This window comes from Solanum lycopersicum, chromosome 3, assembly GCF_036512215.1.
Source record: "Solanum lycopersicum chromosome 3, SLM_r2.1".
NCBI classification, from domain to species: domain Eukaryota; kingdom Viridiplantae; phylum Streptophyta; class Magnoliopsida; order Solanales; family Solanaceae; genus Solanum; species Solanum lycopersicum.
Genome location: NC_090802.1, coordinates 6,021,736 through 6,043,965, shown reverse-complemented (window position 1 = coordinate 6,043,965; position 22,230 = coordinate 6,021,736). Strand labels below are relative to the sequence as shown.

The 22,230-nt window shown below is 40.4% G+C and overlaps 1 protein-coding gene and 1 long non-coding RNA gene across 2 annotated transcripts; one reads left to right on the top strand and one right to left on the bottom strand.

Moving 5' to 3' along the window:
* The first annotated feature begins 9,428 nt into the window (after positions 1-9,428).
* LOC109119699 (secreted RxLR effector protein 161-like) lies at positions 9,429-10,001 on the top strand. The gene has a single exon (XM_019212606.1). The coding sequence runs from the start codon at positions 9,429-9,431 to the stop codon at positions 9,999-10,001; it is 573 nt and encodes a 190-aa protein (XP_019068151.1).
* A 9,146-nt stretch (positions 10,002-19,147) lies between these two features.
* On the bottom strand, positions 19,148-21,452 carry LOC138347729 (uncharacterized). The gene is made up of 2 exons (XR_011220268.1): positions 21,190-21,452; positions 19,148-19,547 (listed from the first exon to the last, which is right to left on the bottom strand). It is a non-coding gene; the product is annotated as an uncharacterized lncRNA (long non-coding RNA).
* Positions 21,453-22,230: the final 778 nt, after the last annotated feature.

The following is a 22,230-nucleotide window of genomic DNA, read 5'->3' as shown; positions in this document are numbered from 1 at the left end:
TTTTGGTCGGACATTTGTAATAGTGGCTTCTGTATACTCTTTGTGATTTTGGCTAGGAGTGGGTTTACGATATCCTCATTCAAAGCAACGTAACACATAAGCATTTAAATACACATAGATAACGTGTCCTAATCATGCATGGGGACCCTTTTTGTGCCAAGGGTAGGCCTAGCGCATTCGAATGATGTACGTGTGAGTTTAAACCAAAATAATGATTCCCCCTAAAATAATATTTAACAATGAGTTAAATGTTCGAAAAGGGAAATAGACAAACCCGCGCAGGGGCTATTTAGAAGGTGCGATAATATCAGGCCCACGTAGGGGCTAAAGTAATGCAAATACAACAAAGAAAAACCCGCGCAGGGGCGATGTCCACTATGCTGCTCCGGATGGTCCCGCGCCGTCGTCGTGTTTTTGGATTTTGTGCTGTTGGAACATGTACCTCAGCATCAACAAAAACCCCTAACCCAGACGACCTTTGTCTTCCAGACTCTTGTATCGCATCCTCTCGATTTTCTGCTGGATCCAGCTGTCGAACTCGTCATACCCTTGCTTCAGTCTCTCGATCTCTCGAGTTTCCCTCTCGAGTGCGTCTTGATTCTCTACGAATTTGGCATAGACCTCATTATCCTCCTCCTTTAACTCTCGCAATTCGGCCACTGCTTTGGCCTCCTTGTCTGTCAGACTGCGAAAGCTACGAGGGATTTGAAAGGAGATATTTTGTATATCTCTTTTCAACCATGCTTTGTAACCTTCATCGTATCCAGCATTGAATCGGTCAGGAGCGATAATGTATTTACCCATACGCTTGGCGTTCTTCCATTCTCTGAGCATCTCTGTAGTGTCGTCCACCCTGTCGTCCCCAATGTCATACACATAAGCGCCATAATACGCTTCTCTAGGCACAGTCTGCTTTCTTCCGAACTGTCACAAGACTCGGAATGGCGCGTAAGGGCGAATTCCTTGAATGTCGGGTAGAAGGAGCACGACACATCTACGACCCTCCACGACAACTTCCTTGGATATGAAGCGGTTGAGCATCCATTGGAGGTCCTCTTCTCTCAACTCGGAGAAAATTTGGGCCCATCTCCCTCTCGTTCTCCGATTGTTCAGGTTGGCCCAGTATAGTAAGTCATTCAGGTCTTTGAGAGTGTTCTTGTTGTCGAGAGTGTGCAGTTATCAAGTTCCAACACCCTTCGCCAAGTGGCTGACAATCCACCCTAGGAGGAGCAAATTACACCCTTGAAAGTATCGATGTCCCTCTTTGCACTTGCCCAAAGCGCGATATATGTCCGATAATATGACTGGAGATACGGAGTAATACTTTGTCGTTCCTTGGTTTTCGTAACCCTTGAACAATGTATGGACGAGCGTTATGACCCTGGTATTGATACTCAGGCTCGGGCCGTGCGGGAAGACCATTGTTCCCAATAAGACTACCAAACGCCAACGGGCGGAGCTCGTTCCACTCCCTGTAGGAAATCTTAAACTCCCAGTTATACGCGGCATAGAAACTCGCATGTCCAAATCTGACGTACAGGTCCCTCAACATTACGTGGGAGTCTTGACACCAATAGGTGAAATCCTTTCTTAGCCCTAACCAATCCGAGATGTTCTCAATGGAAGGTTTGTTGGGGATAAATCCTGTTTTGGGGCTCTTCTTTCTAGACCCGTGCCCACAGTGTCTATGCAATCCCTTATTTCTTCTAATGCAGGGGTGATTTCGACCGTTCCGAAATGGAAGACCATTCTTTGGCTGTCCCAGTAACCCGTAAGTACCTCGATCAACTCTCGCCAACCGTCCATGTTGATTAACTCGGTCAAGGCCCCTACATATTTGTTGAGAGTTCGCTTATGATCTCCGTCTAAGTCGTTGTGCCACATAGTAAGTTGGGGTGGCGCAGAGATGACCATGTTGAATTTCGGGAAGCGGTCCATATCTGCAAAACAGAAACCCGTTAGACTTTTCCCTACCCCCAAGTTGGTTTTTCACACATACATTTCGAATGTCAGATAATATGGTGCGTCGTGAGGTCGAAGACCTTAGACGCGATTTTGGTGGTTTTCTACTAAAATGGACTTAATACGCCTTGGGTATTAAGTCATCCTAGGCTGATGCCTAATTTTGGTTTTGGTTTCGCTCTATCTAAGGCTTTTCTAGAGTTGTTTTCAAATAGACGGTTACCCGAGTCAGACAAATATCGGGGTGGAGCTATCGAACAACGCCGGATGACCGCATTCCGACTATTTGTTCGATACTCCCAAATGATTTCTTGGGTATATCTGAGAGAAGTCGTGGTAAGCCGCGTAACTTCGGTTTTCCTAATGCAAACTATTTGCCGTTTGGCGGAAGTTATGCCATGAAATGCAATTTTCAAAAACTAAAGTGTTTAAACAATTAAACAAATATTTCAAATAGTCAAATAGGTTAGTCTTAGGGTTAGAATCCTCCAAATACTACCCAGCGGAGTCGCCATTTCTGTTTTATCAAAAAATTGATTTCGAAAAGAGTTCGTTTTATTTTTGGGTATTTTCAACTTTTAGGGGTCGCCACTTAATTTTTTTAAGAAAAATCAAGAAAACTTATTTCCAAAACTACTTAAACAGAAAAAATTGTTTTGAAAATATTTTAGAGGGTTCGGGATTCCTATTAGTATCTTAGGAAGGTGTTTAAGGCACCTATGACACTCCGTTAAATACGGTTTTCCGGCGATTAACTTATTTGACTATTTTATTAACTTTTGCAATTTTGAAGTTGAACTTGTTAAAATTTTTTTTTACTTAGGCAAACTTTGCATAATTTTGAAATATTTATCTTTTGAGATTCCGTCTTAGTTAAACTTTTAAAACCTTAACTCTCTAAGCAGACTTGCGAATTTGAAATTTATTGTTTTTAAGATTCAGTTTTAACTTTTTAAATTCGATAAAATGAAAGGTGTTTGGCGGGGTTTGGAGTAATTCTAATCCTAAAACTAACGAAATTCAAAACGAACAAGTAGTAAAATGAGATAAGGAGAGAGAGGGAGAGAAAGAGAGAGAGAGAGAGATTTTGGGTCCAAACTCGATCTCTGTTCGCCTTGACCAAGTTTTGGACCCACCTGTTTTCGGATTTTTAACCCGTTTTCTTTCGTACCTGTCCTAGTCTAAGCATACATAAATAAAATACGAGAAATAAAAGACGACGAGGGCTTATGCCCTTTACAAACAAATACAAAATAAAAAATAAAATGCAAGAAGAATCTCCTAGTCCATCGTCTTCAATTTCCAATGACACTTGTCTTCTGCGTCTGCTCATTTTGACGGATTGACTTGATAAAAATTCCGAGTCTTCATGACTCTCCAGAAATGTGAGGAGGAGAGTGGAGTCCCAAAGTGGACTCGCGAGGAATTTTCACGTGCAAAAAAAAAGAAGAAGAAATTTTAGCACAGAATCTACTTGAAGTAAGAAACAAGATGGATAGAACACTTGATTTCATCTTAGACAAAACACATTTCCGAAGAACAATGTTCCAAAGAATACCAATTCACACCAAATAGCAGGTCGGTTGAACACTTTATCCATTTATATGCATGATACAGTGAATTTGCAGCCAATGGAAGTCGAAATCCTCCATGGAAAAGGATTTCAAGCTTCGTGACTGAATAATTTGAGGTTCATGAAGTATGTATCATAATTCTTCCCTTACTTAGTCACTCAGCCATCCAGTCATAAATAATCAGGAATTGTGGAAAAGGAAGACCTACGCAAAAGTTTCTAAATATAAAGAGAAACAAAGAAACAAAAAACAGAGGTATACTAGAGGTCTTCACAGCCAAGGATTCTAAATGGCAGAGCCAAAGCAATCAATATTTTCGAACTGTGGAGAAAAATGAACCCAACTATGCATGTTCGTTTTCGATTGTTTTTCAGATTCTTGACCATAACGAAATAGAAGACCAGCAAGGTGATGAACAGCACCACGTTATCGAGCTATGGGTCTTCAGAGACGCAACAAAATAGGACCAATACGATAAAATATATGACAGGGGTACCGTGATGAAACAAGAAAACAGGTAGCAACACAAACAAACAAATGTAAAGAAACGCCATGAAATGCGACATGATTTGAATGAAAACGAAGCCAACAAATGTAATCTTCCATATTCAACTGCGAACGAAACAAGTATTCGACACTCAAACATGCCGACACATTTTTTTATTCCAAAACAAACGGGAGGCATCCTAATTCCTAATTAATCGACAACCAACATATTCGTTCAAAACGACTAGCTAGAAAACAGTTGTGTTGTATACACAATTTAAACACACCACAAATTACAGCAAGCATACCCAGCAACGTCAGTCCCAATAGATAGGACTTGAACAAGGAAGAAGAGCCAAAACGAGAACAATTTCAGGGAGTAGGGAGCAAAGGGAGAAACCTAGACTGCCTATTAACGACATTTTGGACAAGGTCTATATAAAATTTTACATCTCCGCCCCCCCCCCAAACTGAAACGCATCGACTCGAAACTCACAGTGAATGCTAACAATGAACTTCAGAGGAGAAGCAAGAAACGACGATAAACCTCTGAAGACATATACCTTCATACCAGAATGCTATCAAATGAACGGCGAGTAACAGCCGGCTCAGCATAGGTACGAAAGGAGGAAAGCAAAGCTTGAAGAAACAAGCGAAAACATGAATACGCACAACTCAACACAACAACAAAGAAATAAGCGGAACACTTGCTAGAAACATACTAGGACAGGCCATATATTCAATTATTCGAATGTTCCAACACGCTTGAAACACAAAAACAAAAACGAAAGCAGCGGACTAGCATACTACATGAGCAACATCACAACCAGCAGTAGACACACACTGAAGCAACTGAATAAATATACTTAAACCAAGAACAAACGCCAAACTTCCATATAAGAAGAAGCAACAAATTTCAGAAAAAGTTAATCAAAACTTCTTCAACAGCCACGACATAAAATGAACCAGAACAAACCCAACAAAGCAATGAGCGATAGAGAGGACCACTTCGATATGAAAGAAGACGAGAAGATAGTATGGAGTGGAGGGGTTACCTCTTCGAAAGCAGCGAACGGGAGACGACGAGTAGGAATGAGAGCTTTCCACGATGAGGTAAGCGCCAATGACTATCCACAATCGAAGACAAGATGAACACCAGCGACAACGGACCGGACTGCTAGTCGGATGTTCTTGAATATAAGAATCGCCTATATTCGATACGTGTCCTTGTCTTCGACAAAGATTTCCAAAGAGAAACGGGAAAGAGCCGGAATATTTTAACAATTTTTCTCAACAAAAATCCTCCCAAAAAATGTCCAACCCCCTTTCTGACGAAGAAAAGGGGTTTTTATAGAGGAGAACGGAATTAGGGTTTCGGATTTTGGGCGGGATCGACGATGGCCCATTTCGAAATTTGAAATCTCAAACATTATCCAACAGAAACGGATATTCCTCGATTCCTGGCTCTTTGATCGGCTCTGAGGCGATGTGGAGGGTCGAGATTAAACTCTCGTCCTTGGCAAACGACGCGGCACAATCCTACGTCGCCAAGGACGAGCTCGTGTCGCCTAGCATGCTGCAGGGTTGTACGACGAGGATAGGGTCGCAGCACTATTGCAAGGCTGTTGTGGTACTCTGCTCACGCGCAAATGGAGAGAGAAGGAGAGAGGGAGAGGGCGTGAAGGAGACGCGGGGCGTGAGGAGACGCGGGGGATGATTTCCATTTCGGGTGTATTTGGCTTTTCTGCATTTCTGGGGAGCTTCTGTTCTTTTCTGGAAACGTTGGGGGAAGAAGGAAGGGGGAGGCGGGTTTGGATTGGGGCTGGGTCGAATGGGTTGGGTCGGGGGTTAACTTGGGCTGGGAGAGGGTTTTTTTAAGTGAAGGTGGGCTTGGGGTTGAAATGGGTCGGACGGAGGGGGGGTAATTGGTGTGGGCTGGATTAGGAATTAATCTAGTGGGCTCGGATGAGGGATTTGGGCCTGGGAAAATAGGTTGGGCTGGAGAAAGGGAAGAGGAGGGAAAACGGGTGGGCCTGGGAGGTAGGAGAGTGGGCTAGGCAAATTTTTTAAAGGAATGGGCTGGGAATTTAACAAGTTAAAGCAGTGCTTTGGTTTAATTTAGAAGATATCCAATTAAAATGATGAATTTTGCATTAATCAATTAACGAGCCCCTTTTATTTAATAAAATCACTATTAAAGTCGTAAAAAGTGATTCAAAAGTATAATTATAATTAAAATTAAACTACTTTAATAAAACATTTAAAAGCATATTTTGATGGTTTTTGAATAATCATAAGATATACAAACTATATACATAATTATGTAATATATATATATATATATATATATATATATATATATATATATATATAAATCATGACGAAAGGCATTCGAAGTAACATGACATTCATGTATCATATTATTATATTCGTAAAATTTGTAAAACTAATTAATTAAAAAATATTTGGAAAATTTAGGAAGCTCGATAATTAATTTATACTGACGCGGGTCAAAATTGGGTGTCAACAACACCCTCCGCAAGGGCAGTCGCCCCATGGTCAAATATCTGGACGAAGCAGCCTCGATTAACTCTGATCTTGATGCCCTCAATGAAGTTGTTCCCGAACGAGATGTCATCAATGTTGTTGTTCGGGGCCTGCCTGCCAAATTTTCTTCTCTAAAACAAAACATCCGCTATCATGATGGCCCACTCACACTCAATCAAATATCGGGCTGGTTGAATACAGAAGAATTAAATCTTGCCATGGAATCCAAATTGGCCCTCGCTGACTCGACAGCTCAGGCAACTCACACTGCCCTTTACGCCACTGGAAAGCGTGGTGTCGGAAGTCCAAGCAGACACGGTGCACACCGCGGCGGAGGCAGAGGACGGCAGCAGTCACTCGGCCAAAGCAGCAATTCTAGCTGCAGAAAACCTGACTAGGATAGTAGACGCGGTGGCGGCAATTTTTCATCAAGTCGCGACCTTCCTGTGTGTCAAATCTGTGACAAGCGTGGCCACGCTGCTCATGTATGTTAGTATCGCTACGACAAGCAGTCTGTTTCTGCCCCAACCGGCGGAACTCGTGCGATGCATGCATCTACAAGCAACTCTTCAAGTGATTGGTATCTGGATATTGGTGCAAATTCTCACGTGATGCCTGATTACTCTCAACTCCATAATCCAACTTCCTATTCTGGCGCCGACACAATCACTGTAGGTAACGACCAATCTTTACCTATCTCCAATACAGGTTTTGGCTATGTTTACACCCCCACAAGTACTTTCTCATTGTCCACGCTACATCATGTCCCATTCCTAACATCCAATCTTCTGTCTGTCTATCTGTTTACCAAAGAAAATAACTGCACTCTTCTTTTCAATGCCTATAATTTCAGATAGTGGACAATTTAACCAAACAGATCCGGTACAAGGGCCGCTGTGAGCAAGGTCTATACACTCTTCCTTCCAAGCTATCTACGTCAATCTCATCTTCATCAGTTGCTCATCAAGCCATTCGTTCCTCTACCTGGCACCGCAGACTTGGCCATCCATGTGCCGAAGTTACTAAGTCCATTTTGTCTGTCTTAGGTTTTTCGTTTTCCACTAAGGATCATTGTGAGTCATGATATGTAGCCAAATCGAGATGTTTACCATTTATCTTATCTAACACTGAGGCCACAACGCCATTTGAATTAATACATTCTGATGTTTGGGGTCCAACCTCCATCTCTTCCTTTAAAGGTTTTCGTTACTATATATGTTTTGTTGATGATTATAGTAAATTTACATGGCTTTATCCCTTAAAACGCAAATCTGAAGCATATTCGGTTTTTTAAAATTTTAAACGCATGGTCAAAAAACAATTCAATTCCAACATCAAAATCTTTCGTAGTGACAATGGCAAAGAATTTTTAAACAATGCCTTTGGATCTTCTCTCCAATCTCTTGGTATTATTCATCACACATCTTGCCCATATACTCCTGAACAAAATGGTGTTGCCGAACGCAAACACCGTTACCTCATTGAAACTATTGTCACCCTCCTTCATGAGTCTCATCTCCCTGCATCCTTCTAGGTAGAGGCGTTGTGCACTGCCAACTATCTCATCAACCGCATGCCCACACCCTCCCTCTCTAACACATCTCCTTATGAATGTCTCTACACACACCGTCTGGTTTACACTCACATTCGCACCTTCGGTTGTCTTGCCTACCCTTGGCTACGTCCTCACACTCAACACAAACTTCAACTCTGGTCTACACCATGTGTCTTTCTAGGCTACCACCCCACCATAAAAGGATACAAATGTTTTGAACCCATCTCTCAAAAAACATATGTCTCTCGTCATGTTCGTTTTATCGAGGATGAATTTCCCTATCCCCGGTTGAGTTCCGTCACAACCACGTCCAATTCCGACTCTCTCGTCCAAAATGGATCACCCAGCACCCACAATCCACCTATCCCACCAAGCTTCAATCCTCCTCACCAAGAACCTCCACCAGCCGAAACAACACCCCCTCCACCCCCACCCCCACCACCTTTACATCCCATGCAAACTCGTTCCAAATCTAGCATTTTCAAGCCCAAAGCCTACACCACTACTTTACCTGCTCTCTCTCCCTCTGAACCTATTACCTACAAACTAGCCTCTAGCAATCCCCTTTGGTGTCAGGCTATGGACGATGTATACAGGTCTCTTATTAATCAACGTACTTGGGAATTGGTGCCAGCACCCCGACATCGAAAACCAATTGGTTGCAAGTGGGTGTACCGCATCAAACGTAATGCTGATGGATCCATATCTCGTTACAAAGCTCGCCTAGTTGCGTAGGGTTATTATCAAAAGTATGGCATTGCTATAAGGAGACTTTCAGCCCAGTCATCAAGCAGCAGACTATCCGTCTAGTCTTGTCTCTCACTCTTCATAATGACTGGACCCTACACCAGCTAGATGTTAGCAATGCCTTTCTACATGGCACTCTGGAGGAGGACATTTATATGGATCAACCACCCAGCTATGTTGATTCCCGCCACCCACATCTTATATGCAAGCTCAAAAAGTCTCTCTATGGTCTTAAAGAGGCCCCCCGTGCTTGGTATAATCGTTTCTCTTCCTTTCTGCAGGATATGGGCTTTCGCACGTGCACTCATGACACAAGTCTATTCACTCTACGGCATCCTCGTGGCCTAGTTATAATTCTTCTCTATGTTGATGATATTGTGATTACCGGCAGCTCATCTGATCTTATCTCCATTATCACGAAGGGCATGCATCAAAATTTTTAGCTGAAAGATCTTGGCCCTCTACATTACTTCCTTGGCATTGAAGTACTCCATACCTCCTCTAATCTCCTACTTCATCAGTCAAAATACACAGAGGAGCTTCTCACTCGGGCAAGGATGGCTGAATCTAAAACTGCACCTATTCCCATGGTTGTCCGTCAACCATCCACCTCAGACAACCGTCTATTCGACAATCCGACCCTCTATCGAAGCATCATGGGTGGCCTTTACTATCTAGCTGTTACTCGTCCAGACATCCAACATGCGGTTAATCGTGTCTCTCAATCCATGCATGCTCCAACTGAACAAAACTTTCAGGCATTAAAAAAGATTCTTTGTTATCTAAAGGGTAGCTCACGTCGTGGACTTCTTTTCCAAAAAGAAAATTTGGAGCTCTCCATCTACTCCGACTCAGACTGGGCAAACGACAAGGATGATCGTCGCTCCACCACCGGGTACCTACTGTTTCTTGGACAAAATTTAATCTCTTGGTGCACCAAAAAGCAAACGCGGGTATCTCGTTCTTCCACCGAAGCTGAATACCGAGCTATGGCGGCTGGAGTTGCCGAAGCTATGTGGCTTCATCATATTACAGATGCTCTTGGCCTTCCTCCTTTTCGGCCAAAGATTTACTGTGACAACGAGTCCACCATTTGCGTTACAAAAAATCAGTCCTTCACGATCGTATGAAGCGTGTTGGTTCTGATTGCCACTTTGTTCGTCAACAAGTCATGGTTGGTACTATGAGCACACATCATGTCACGACCCAAATCGGGTCGCGACTGGCACCCACACTTACCCTCCTATGTGAGCGAACCAACCAATCTAAACCTTAACATTTCAATATAATATCAACAGAAAGTAATGCGGAAGACTTAAACTCATTAATAAAAACCAATTCAATAACTTCTAAAAACTCAACAACTATTATTATTATCCCCAAAATCTGGAAGTCATCATCACAAGAACATCTATGATCAAATTACTAAACTAAGAGTATTCTAAGAAGCTAAAACAAGTAAAAGCTAGTCCATGCCGGAACTTCAAGGCATCAAGACATGAAGAAGAAGATCCAGTCCAAGCTAGAAGCATTAGCCCACCCTGAAATCCGGTGTAATTGAAGACTGGCTAGAGTTGCGGTTGAGTTGAAGACGACGGCACGTTTGCTGCACTCCATAAATATCAAAGAAGAAAACATAAAAGTAGGGGGTCAGTACAAACACAAGTACTGAGTAGGTATCATCGGCCAACTCAAAATAGAAAACAGTAAATATCAGATAACATCATAAAATCAACTAATATCCTTAACATGCAGCATTTACAATTACCATAACCCTTGGTTACAACACCAAGCACATCAATGAGGATTCACGCCTCCTCATCATACTCATTTGGGAATTAGGTTCATTAGATTGAGTATATTAGCATCTTTCAAGATTCATTATCTTTATTCCTCTCGTGTTGGACGTGACACTCCGCTCCTCATATACTATCCTGGTGTCGGAACGTGACACTCCGATCCTCATTATATCCTGGTGTCGGAACGTGACACCCAATCCATATTCTATCCTAGTACCGAAACGTGGCACCCGATCCATATACTATCCTGGTGTCGGAATGTGACACTCCGATCCTCATTCTATCCTGGTGTCGGAACGTGACACCCGATCCATATTCTATCCTGGTACCGGAACGTGGCACCCGATCCCCTAATCTTACTACTTTCGTTCATCAAGCTTTCTTTTACACTAAGGCATCATCATTAACATAGTAGATTAGGGTTTCTCAAGATTTAGGATTCAATAGCTTCATCATGCTTATTTTATCACAATTACATAATCACATTCATGCAAGCATACAATTAAGCATATAGAAGGGTTTACAATACTACCCATACATATCATTCGCTATTAAGAGTTTACTACATATAGTATAAAAACCATAACCTACCTCCACCGAAGAATTGCGATCAAGCAAGCTAATCCTCAAGATCTTGGCTTTCCTCTTTGTTTCTCTCTCTCGATCGTTTCTCCCTCTCTTTCTGTTCTTTTCTTTTTCTTATTCAAACCCTCTTTCTTTTACTCTAATTAGCATATAATTAAGTATAAAAGATGGTGAATTAACCCATTAATTAATTCAAGGTTATCTCTTTTAACCCTCAAGTAGTTAAATTATTAACATTAACCCACTAAATTTATAATTAAAGCAGGAATAGTCAAAAACGTCCCTCAAAATATTAAAGAAATCCAACTCCGCCTGGGATTACGCAGCCTGTGATGGCCCGTCGCGCCTGCAACGGTCTGTCCTGCTGCTCCGTCACAGAATTCAGAGACTCAATTTCTCTGAAGAGTCTGTGACGGTCCGTCACACCTGTGACGGTCCATCCTGCCATTCCGTTACGAAGTTCAGAGAGTCAATTTCAGTGCCCATTTTTCAGAATTCTAAGTATTTTGGAATGAGACCCCCTCGACGGTCCGTCGTGCCCATGACGGTCCATCGTGGGGTCCGTTGTTTCTGTTAGTTTTTCCAGAATCAAAGTCTGCTGCTCAAAACGACTAAACATGTCGTTACAATAGATACCAATTTACCCATCGTTCGTCCTGGAACGATCATAAGAAGAAAAACAAGGGCGAAAAGAAGTACCTGAATCTGTAAACAGCTGTGGGTATCTTTCTTGCATATCAGCCTCTTTCTCCCAAGTGGCTTCTTCAACAGGTCGATTCTTCCATTGAACTTTGATGGATGCAATCTCCCTTGACCTCAGCTTACGAACTTCTCTATCCAAAATGGCAACAGGCTCCTCCTCATAAAACAAATTTTCATTAAGCAGAACTGAATCCCAACGGATAATGTAGTTTCCATCCCCGTGGTATCTTTTCAACATAGACACATGAAACACCGGATGTACTCCGGATAGCCCAGGAGGCAAGGCTAACTCATAAGTAACCTCCCCTATGCGCTTCAGAACCTCGAAGGGACCAATATACCTCGGACTAAGCTTACCTCGCTTACCAAACCGCATCACCCCTTTCATGGGTGAAACCTTCAGCAAGACTTGCTCACCCTCCGTAAACTCCAAGTCTCTAACCTTGCGATCTACATATTCCTTTTGCCTACTTTGCACTGCTAAAAGCTTTTCTTGAATAGATTTCACTATCTCCAATGAATCCCTCAAAAGGTCAGTACCCCAAGGTCTAACCTCAAATGCATCAAACCACCCAATGGGAGACCTACATCTTCTCCCATATAGTGACTCAAATGGGGCCATATCAATGCTTGAGTGATAGCTATTGTTGTTGGAGAACTCTGCTAAGGGTAAGAAGCTATCCCAATGACCACCAAACTCTATCACACATGCACGTAGCATATCCTCCAACACTTGAATTGTTCGCTCAGACTGACCATCGGTCTGAGGATGGAACGCAGTACTAAGGTCCAACCTAGTACCCAATTCCGCATGCAATGTTTTCCAAAACTTAGAAGTAAATTGCGTACCTCTATCTGATATGATGGAGAGTGGAACCCCATGCAACCGAAAAATTTCTGAGATATAGATTTTGGCTAACTTCTCTGCATTGTAAGTCACCTTGACCGGAATGAAATGAGCAGACTTAGTTAACCTATCAACAATCACCCAAATAGATTCATACTTACCCATTGTCTTTGGAAGACCAACCACGAAGTCCATTGCAATCCTTTCCCACTTCCATTCAGGAATGGGCATTCTCTGAAGTGTTCCTCCGAGCCTCTGGTGTTCATACTTTACTTGCTGACAGTTTGGACATTTGGCAATAAAATCAACAATATCACGCTTCATTCTACTCCACCAAAAGTGTTGCTTTAGGTCACGATACATCTTGGTTGCACCAGGATGTATAGAATACCTTGAACTATGAGCCTCTGTCAGAATAGTGTTGATCAAATCATCGACGTGGGGTACACATACCCTTCCTTTGATTCTCAAAACACCTTCCTCATCGATTTGTGCTTCCTTAGCCTCTCCTCGCAATACTTTATCTTAGATTCTGCTTAGTTTCTCATCATCAAACTGTTTTCCCTTAATCTTGTCAAGAAAAGAAGATCTTGCTTCCACACAAGCCAACAATCCTCCCTTCTCATTTACTTCTAACCTCATCAAGTCGTTAGCCAGAGTCTGAACCTCTCTAGCCAATGGACGTCTAGAAACTTGCAAGTGAGCTAGACTTCCCATGCTCCCTGCCTTTCTACTTAAGGCGTCTGCCACAACATTAGCCTTTCCCGAATGATACAAGATAGTGATATCGTAGTCCTTCAGTAGTTCCATCCACCTCCTCTGCCTTAAATTCAAATCTTTTTGAGTAAAGACATACTGTAGGCTACGATGATCCGTATATACTTCGCACTTAACTCCATATAGATAGTGCCTCCATTGCTTTAATGCAAACACTACCGCAGCCAACTCCAAATCATGGGTCGGATAATTACATTCGTGCACCTTTAATTGCCTCGAAGCATAAGCAATTACATTATTCTCTTGCATTAGCACCGCACCCAAGCCAGAATAGGATGCATCACAATAGACAATGAAAATCATACCTTCCACTGGCAAGGTAAGGATTGGTGCGGTAGTCAACAAAGTCTTGAGCTTCTGGAAGCTTTCTTCACATTCATCCGACCATACAAATGGAACATTCTGCTTAGTCAAGTTCGTCAATTGGGAAGCAATGGAAGAGAATCCCTTGACAAATCGACGGTAATAGCTAGCTAAACCAACAAAGCTCCTTATTTCTGACACATTAGTAGGTCTTACCCAATTCTTCACTGTCTCAATCTTAGAAGGATCCACCATCACTCCATCCTTAGACACTATGTGACCCAAGAAGGACACTGAATCTGGCCAAAACTCACACTTGGAGAATTTGGCATAAAGCTTTTTCTCCCTCAACATTTCCAATACCATTCTCAAATGCTCCTCATGTTCTTTCTTGCTCTTTGAGTATATCAGTATATCATCAATAAATACGATCACAAAGAGATCCAAATATGGCTTAAAAATCCCGTTCATCAAGCTCATGAAGGCAGCAGGGGCATTCGTAAGACCAAAAGACATCACTACAAATTTGTAATGCCCATACCTGGTCCGAAAAGAAGTCTTTGGCACATCCGTTGCTCGTATTTTCAAATGATGATAACCGGATCTCAAGTCAATCTTAGAGAAGACACAAGCACCTTGTAACTGATCGAACAAGTCATCAATGCGAGGAATGGGATATTTGTTCTTAATAGTTACCTTGTTCAACTGCCGGTAGTCTATGCACATCCGGAAACTCCCATCCTTCTTCTTCACAAGTAACACCGGAGCACCCCAAGGGCATGCACTTGGTCTAATGAAGCCTTTGCTCAACAACTCTTGAAGTTGGGCCTTTAACTCTCTTAACTCCGCGGGAGCCATTCTATAAGGGGGTATAGAAATGGGGTGAGTGCCCGGTTCAAGATCAATGCAGAAGTCAATATCCCTATCTGGTGGCATACCAGGAAGATCTGCAGGGAACACATCCAAAAACTCACGGACTATCGAAACCGACTCAATCGAAGGTACTTGAGTAGTGTCATCCCTGAGATGTGCCAAGAAAGCTAAACACTCTTTACTAACCATTTTCTTAGCACGAAGAAAGGACGTCATAAGAACCGCATTGGAAGTGGTCACCCTCCCACACTAACGGATCCGTCCCAGGTTTGGCTAACGTCACAGTTTTAGCATTACAATCCAAGATCGCAAAATTCGGAGAAAGCCAAGTCATACCCAGAATTACATCAAAATCAACCATTTATAAGATAACCAAGTCTACATAAGTGTTGCTCCCCACAAAAGTTACCAAATAAGACCTATATACTTTTTCAACTATCACAGACTCACCCACCGGAGTAGAAACATGAATAGGCATGTCAAGTAATTCACAAGGTAAATTAAGACCAGTAGCAAATGAAGAAGATACATAAGAAAACGTGGATCCAAGATCAAACAATACAGAAGCCATGCAATCACAAACCGAAAGATTACCTGTGATGACAGCATCAGATGTCTCCGCTTCAGATCTCCCAGGGAAAGTATAACAATGGGCCCTCTCACCTGTCTGTCCGTTGCCCCTACCATGTTGTGATGTAGTGGCTCCAGTTTTCCCATCACCCCGGCCGTTTTGGTGACCACCATTACCTCGAACACCGCATCCTCTAGAATGACGGCCTCTTCCATAACCACCTCTACCTCTAACATTTGGATGTCTGTAACTCTGTTTTGGACAATACCTCTTAATGTGTCCAGTCTCCCCACATCCATAACACTCTCTGGATTCCAGCATAGGTCTCTCAGAGAAGTGTTGATCGGTCTGAGGTGGATCCCCAACTACAGTCTGTAGTGAAGACTGAATTGGTCGGACTGAGTAACCTCCAGAACCCTGTCCTCTAGAGTAGGAACCATTAAACTCACCTCCCTTTCGAAACCCTTTTGATGTAGTTGCCATGGTGAAGTCATCTGGCTTCACTCCCTCTACCTCTATCACGAAGTCTACCACTTCTTGAAAAGATTTCGCTGTAGCCGCTACCTGTAAGGCTGAAATCCGCAACTCTGATCTCAACCCCTTTACAAAACGGCGAATCCGCTCTTGTGGACTGAAATATAGTTGGGTGACATACCGGGATAATGCACGAAACTTAGCCTCATATGCAGTAACCGACATCCTACCTTGCTCTAGGCTCAAAAATTCATCTCTTTTACTATTCCTCAAAGTCCGGGGGATATACTTCTCCATAAACAAGCTAGAGAATGATGCCCAAGTCATAGGTGGTACCTCTGTTGGTTGACACTCAACATGTGACCGCCACCACATTTTGGCGTTCCCTTGAAACTGATAAGTCACAAACTCAACACCAAACCGTTCTACTATACCCATCTTGTGTAGTAGCTCATGACAGTCAACCAGAAAATCGTAGGCATCCTCAGATTCGGCACCCTGGAAGACGGGAGGTTTCAATTTCAAGAACTTACTGAAAAGTTCATGCTGATCATTTGTCATTATAGGCCCTGTAGTCAGACGAGGAAACGTGCCTATTTTCAATGAGGCATCTATGTGGGGAGTCACAGTAGCCGCATGTTGTACCTCCGGACCCTGAGGTGCTGGTGCAGAAAACACTAGAGGCGCTTGGCCTTGATCAGATAACCCGCTAAGATAAGCCAGAACCTGATTGATCATCTCTGGGGTAGGTTGGGGTGGCATTTCCTCATTCTGCACTTGTTCATTCTCCCCATTCTCCCCCTCTCTTACTACTTCCTCAGTCGGTGGAGGAGTCACCGCCCTAGTACCAGATGGGCTAGGTGCTCGTCCTCTTCCTCTAGAGGACGTCCTCCCGCGACCTCTACCGCGGCCTCTTGCCACTGTTCCTCTTTGAGCTATAGTCTCAGTGGCTGGCTCAGACGCATCTTGTCTTGCCGATGTTGGTGTTGGTGCAGTCGTTGCTCTAGCTCTAACCATCTGCGAAATAGAGTGAAGATGGTCAGATACCAATTTGTATCACCTAGATACCAATTGGATCCAAGTAATAGCACGAAAGAAAGAAAGAAAGAATGGAATTTTCCTAAAGTCTTATAGCCTCTCAAAGAAAAGTAAAGGCGTCCCCCTACCATTCCTTAAGACTCTACTAGACTCGTTCTTGTGTGATGAGACCAACGAACCTAATGCTCTGATACCAAGTTTGTCACGACCCAAATCGGGTCGCGACTGGCACCCACACTTACCCTCCTATGTGAGCGAACCAACCAATCTAAACCTTAACATTTTAATATAATATCAACAGAAAGTAATGCGGAAGACTTAAACTCATTAATAAAAACCAATTCAATAACTTCTAAAAACTCAACAACTATTATTATTATCCCCAAAATCTGGAAGTCATCATCACAAGAACATCTATGATCAAATTACTAAACTAAGAGTATTCTAAGAAGCTAAAACAAGTAAAAGCTAGTCCATGCCGGAACATCAAGGCATCAAGACATGAAGAAGAAGATCCAGTCCAAGCTAGAAGCATTAGCTCACCCTGAAATCCGATGTAATTGAAGGCTGGCTAGAGTTGAGGTTGAGTTGAAGACGACGGCACGTTTGCTGCACTCCACAAATATCAAAGAAGAAAACATAAAAGTAGGGGGTCAGTACAAACACAAGTACTGAGTAGGTATCATCGGCCAACTCAAAATAGAAAACAGTATATATCAGATAACATCATAAAATCAACTAATATCCTTAACATGCAGCATTTACAATTACCATAACCCTTGGTTACAACACCAAGCACATCAATGAGGACTCATGCCTCCTCATCATACTTATATGGGAATTAGGTTCATTAGATTGAGTATATTAGCATCTTTAAAGATTCATTATCTTTATTCCTCTCGTGTTGGTACGTGACACTCCGCTCCTCATATACTATCCTGGTGTCGGAACGTGACACTCCGATCCTCATTATATCCTGGTGTCGGAACGTGACACCCGATCCATATTCTATCCTGGTACCGGAACGTGGCACCCGATCCATATACTATCCTGGTGTCGGAATGTGACACTCCGATCCTCATTCTATCCTGGTGTCGGAACGTGACACCCGATCCATATTCTATCCTGGTACCGGAACGTGGCACCCGATCCCCTAATCTTACTACTTTCGTTCATCAAGCCTTCTTTTACACTAAGGCATCATCATTAACATAGTAGATTAGGGTTTCTCAAGATTTAGGATTCAATAGCTTCATCATGCTTATTTTATCACAATTACATAATCACATTCATGCAAGCATACAATTAAGCATATAGAAGGGTTTACAATACTACCCATACATATCATTCGCTATTAAGAGTTTACTACGTATAGTATAAAAACCATAACCTACCTCCACCGAAGAATTGCGATCAAGCAAGCTAATCCTCAAGATCTTGGCTTTCCTCTTTGTTTCTCTCTCTCGATCGTTTCTCCCTCTCTTTATGTTCTTTTCTTTTTCTTATTCAAACCCTCTTTCTTTTACCCTAATTAGCATATAATTAAGTATAAAAGATGGTGAATTAACCCATTAATTAATTCAAGGTTATCTCTTTTAACCCTCAAGTAGTTAAATTATTAACATTAACCCACTAAATTTATAATTAAAGCAGGAATAGTCAAAAACGTCCCTTAAAACATTAAAGAAATCCAACTCCGCCTGGGATTACGCAGCCTGTGACGGCCCGTCGCGCCTGCGATGGTCCGTCCTGCTACTCCGTCACAGAGTTCAGAGACTCAATTTCTCTGAAGAGTCTGTGACGGTCCGTCCTGCCATTCTGTTACGAAGTTCAGAGAGTCGATTTTAGTGCCCATTTTTCAGAATTCTAAGTATTTTGGAACGAGACCCCCTTGACGGTCCGTCGTGCCCATGATGGTCCGTCGTGGGGTCCGTTGTTTCTGCCTGTTTTTTCAGAATCAAAGTCTGCTGCTCAAAACGACTAAACAGGTCGTTACACATCATGTTCCGTCTTCCGAACAACTTGCAGACATACTTGCCAAACCTCTTCCACCGGTTGTGTTTCATTACCTCGCTACCAAGCTTCCCCTCGTACTCCTGGATCAGCTTGAGGGGGGATAATAGGAGTAACTATAATTGATAATAATTATGTGACTCATGTGTAATTACTTATTCATGTTTTCTCTATATATATTGGATGTACACCTCTTTATCAATAAGACTCATTATTATATCATATACGCTGACAATATTAAAATCTTTATACTCGATCATATCGTTCAAGATATAGATAACAATATATTCATAATAAATGAAAACAATAACCTAATATACATGATAAAAATATAACATATTAATATATACAGATCATAATGTAAAAATTATATGTAGTCATCACAAATTGATGAGTGGACACAACTAGAAAAGTAATGTGAATTACAATCGACTTTTCTTAGATTTATATTATATATAAGAAAATTTGCTCGTGATTTAGTTTCCTGCAAATTTTCCTATCATAAAAAAATCTTCGATCAAAAGACCTTCATAGATAATAATTATCGAAATTTGCGATCCCGAACCGTGACTTGCAAACGTGCTAGGGTGTGCATACAATGTAGAGCTATTTGTGCCTGTCTTCTTACACTTACTCCACGTACAAGTGCTTGAAGCTTTACTAAGCTTTTTAGAGCTTTAACCATTCGTCTAGCCTTCAATCAATTAAAATGTATATTAGTAAAATCAATACATATTCCATACATTTAAAGTGTCTTTAAAGGTAAAAGAAATATAAGTAATGATTTTTTTTTGTATAATCATTTGATCATGTCATATAAATTGAGACGAGAGAAAGTATAATTATTTGATTGTGAAAACAATCATTATACTATATAGGGAAAATGCTCAAATATGTCATCCAACTTTCAGAAAAGGCTCATTTATGTCATCAGTTAAAAGTTTGGTTCATTTATGTCATTACCGTTAACGAAAAGGCTCATTCATGTCATTATTTTTAACAATGGTTTTGCAAAACCATTTTTGATACGTAACCAATTATAATTCGACCACGTCATCAATTTCTTTAATAAAAAAAATTATAATTCTTAAAAAAAATTGCATTAATTTTTTTAAATTTTTTTTATTAAATAAATTGATGACGTGGCCAAATTATAATTGGCCACGTCATCAATCTTTTTAATAAAAAAATCAAAATTCTGAATAAAAATTGAATTTTATTTTTTCATTTAAAAAATTTTGATGACGTGGCCGAATTATAATTGGCCACGTGTAAAAAAAAGGTTATGCAAAACCACCGTTAAAAAATAATGGCAAGAATGAGCCTTTTTTTTTTAAGGTAATGACATGATTAAACCAAACTTTTAACTGATGGCATAAATGAGCCTTTTCTGAAAGTTCAAATCGCATATTTGAGCCTTTTCCCTATTATATATTAATTTGAGATAGCCGTGACATTTCATAATTTTCAAATCTTGAATATGTGTTTTCTATCCATGAAATTACCGTAAAACAAAGTAAGAATGACAATATTTTAAAATTAGAGCTATTCCCAAGAATCAATCTTGGTAAACAATTTAGGCAGTTTTGATATATTTTAGTGAAGCTATTGAAAATAACTTCTCAACTTTTGTAAATAGGAGTAAAGCTCTTTAGACACCATTTCTTTTTTTGTCTCAATTTATGTGATATTTTTCATTTTTTGAAAGTCAAATAATTTAACTTAGACCGAAAATTTGCACATGGAATCTTCAATTTTTTTGAAATGAATTTTACATACTTGTAAACAACGTCAAAAGTATTATAAGTCACAATAATTGGTAATTCAAAATGTTTAAAAGATATATGAAAGATTTACTATCAAAGATAGACTTATTTGAATCTCAAAATTCGAAAAGTGCCACATAAGATGGAACTGAAAGAGTACTAGATATTTTATTGTTGTTATTTAGACGACACCCTCGAGAAACCAAACCTTGAACAGTAATATTAGGTGCAGAGAGTTTTTTTAATATTAAGTAACAATTTAACTTTAAAAATGTTCATTTTATATGTAATGAGATGATTTATAACCACACAAGCATCTTTAACTTATTTTAGACCAAAAATTCAAAAGTATTTCTTAAACTTCGTGTTCAGTCAAACTACGTCATATAAATAAAGACGAAACAAGCATAAATATTTGATTGTGAAAACAATCATTATACTATTAACTCGAGATAGCTACAACAACTCATAAATTTCAAATCTTGAATTAGTGGTAACTATCCATGAAATTACTCAAAAACAAAGTAAGAATGATGACAATATAAGGAAGAGTTAATTAGTACTACTTACAAGGTAGCCCCTAAAATAAGCTTGGATTGAAATGGCTGCCATATTCTCTTTAGACATAAAATGAGGGCCACTATGATCTTCAAAATATTGATCATTTGCACTACTTTTCCTATTAGTAGTGCTTATGGTATTGTTATGAACAACAATAATTGTTGTTTTTTCATGATTTGGATGGTACAATTTTTTTCTAACTGTCCTAAGAATTTTCTTCTTGGACATTCTCATATTGTATTTGTTTCTACAACTAATGTGTTGTGTTTGATTTAATGTGGCTGATGAGCTTCTTTAATTGGCAAGATTTTGTGTTGTTGTTAATTTATATAATTAATAAGGGAGTGTGGCTAACATGATTGTAAAGATATGAGAATTGGACAATGGAGTTGACTCAACGTGGAGGGATGATTAATTTCTTTTAGTAATAATTAATTAGTTCAAAGTAAAATGAGAGGTATTCCAAGAGTCAATCTTGCAAACTCTTTTCGATTTCGATATTTTTTACTCGAGCTATTGAGAATAACATCTCAAATCTCAATTTTCATAAATTGGAGTAAGGCTGTGTAGACACCGCCTTTTTCATATTCTACTGGTTATGTTGTTAATCTGGACAACCTCAAGAAATCACAATTTGAACAATAATATTAGGTGTGAAATTTTTTTTTTTACGTTCGATTAAATATTCCATGGCCAACTTGATTGCGATTACGATATGTTTTACTAGTTATTGAAAATAACATTTCAACTTTCATAAATAAAAGTAAGATTGTATAGACACCACATTTGTCAAACTTCGTACAACGATGAAGTGAGGATCTTTTTTGTTTATGATTTGGGGTCATAATTAATTGCTTGTAGGATCTTAATGAATTATTTTGAACACTTTATAAATGTAAAAGTCAAAATTATTAGATTCTATCGAACACTTAAATATATTGAGTGTGGCCAACATGATTGTAAAGACTTGAGAATTATACAAACTTAAGGCATTCCTCTAAGTAACCTTCAAAAAGCCACAATTTCAATAATAATATCAAATACAAGTAA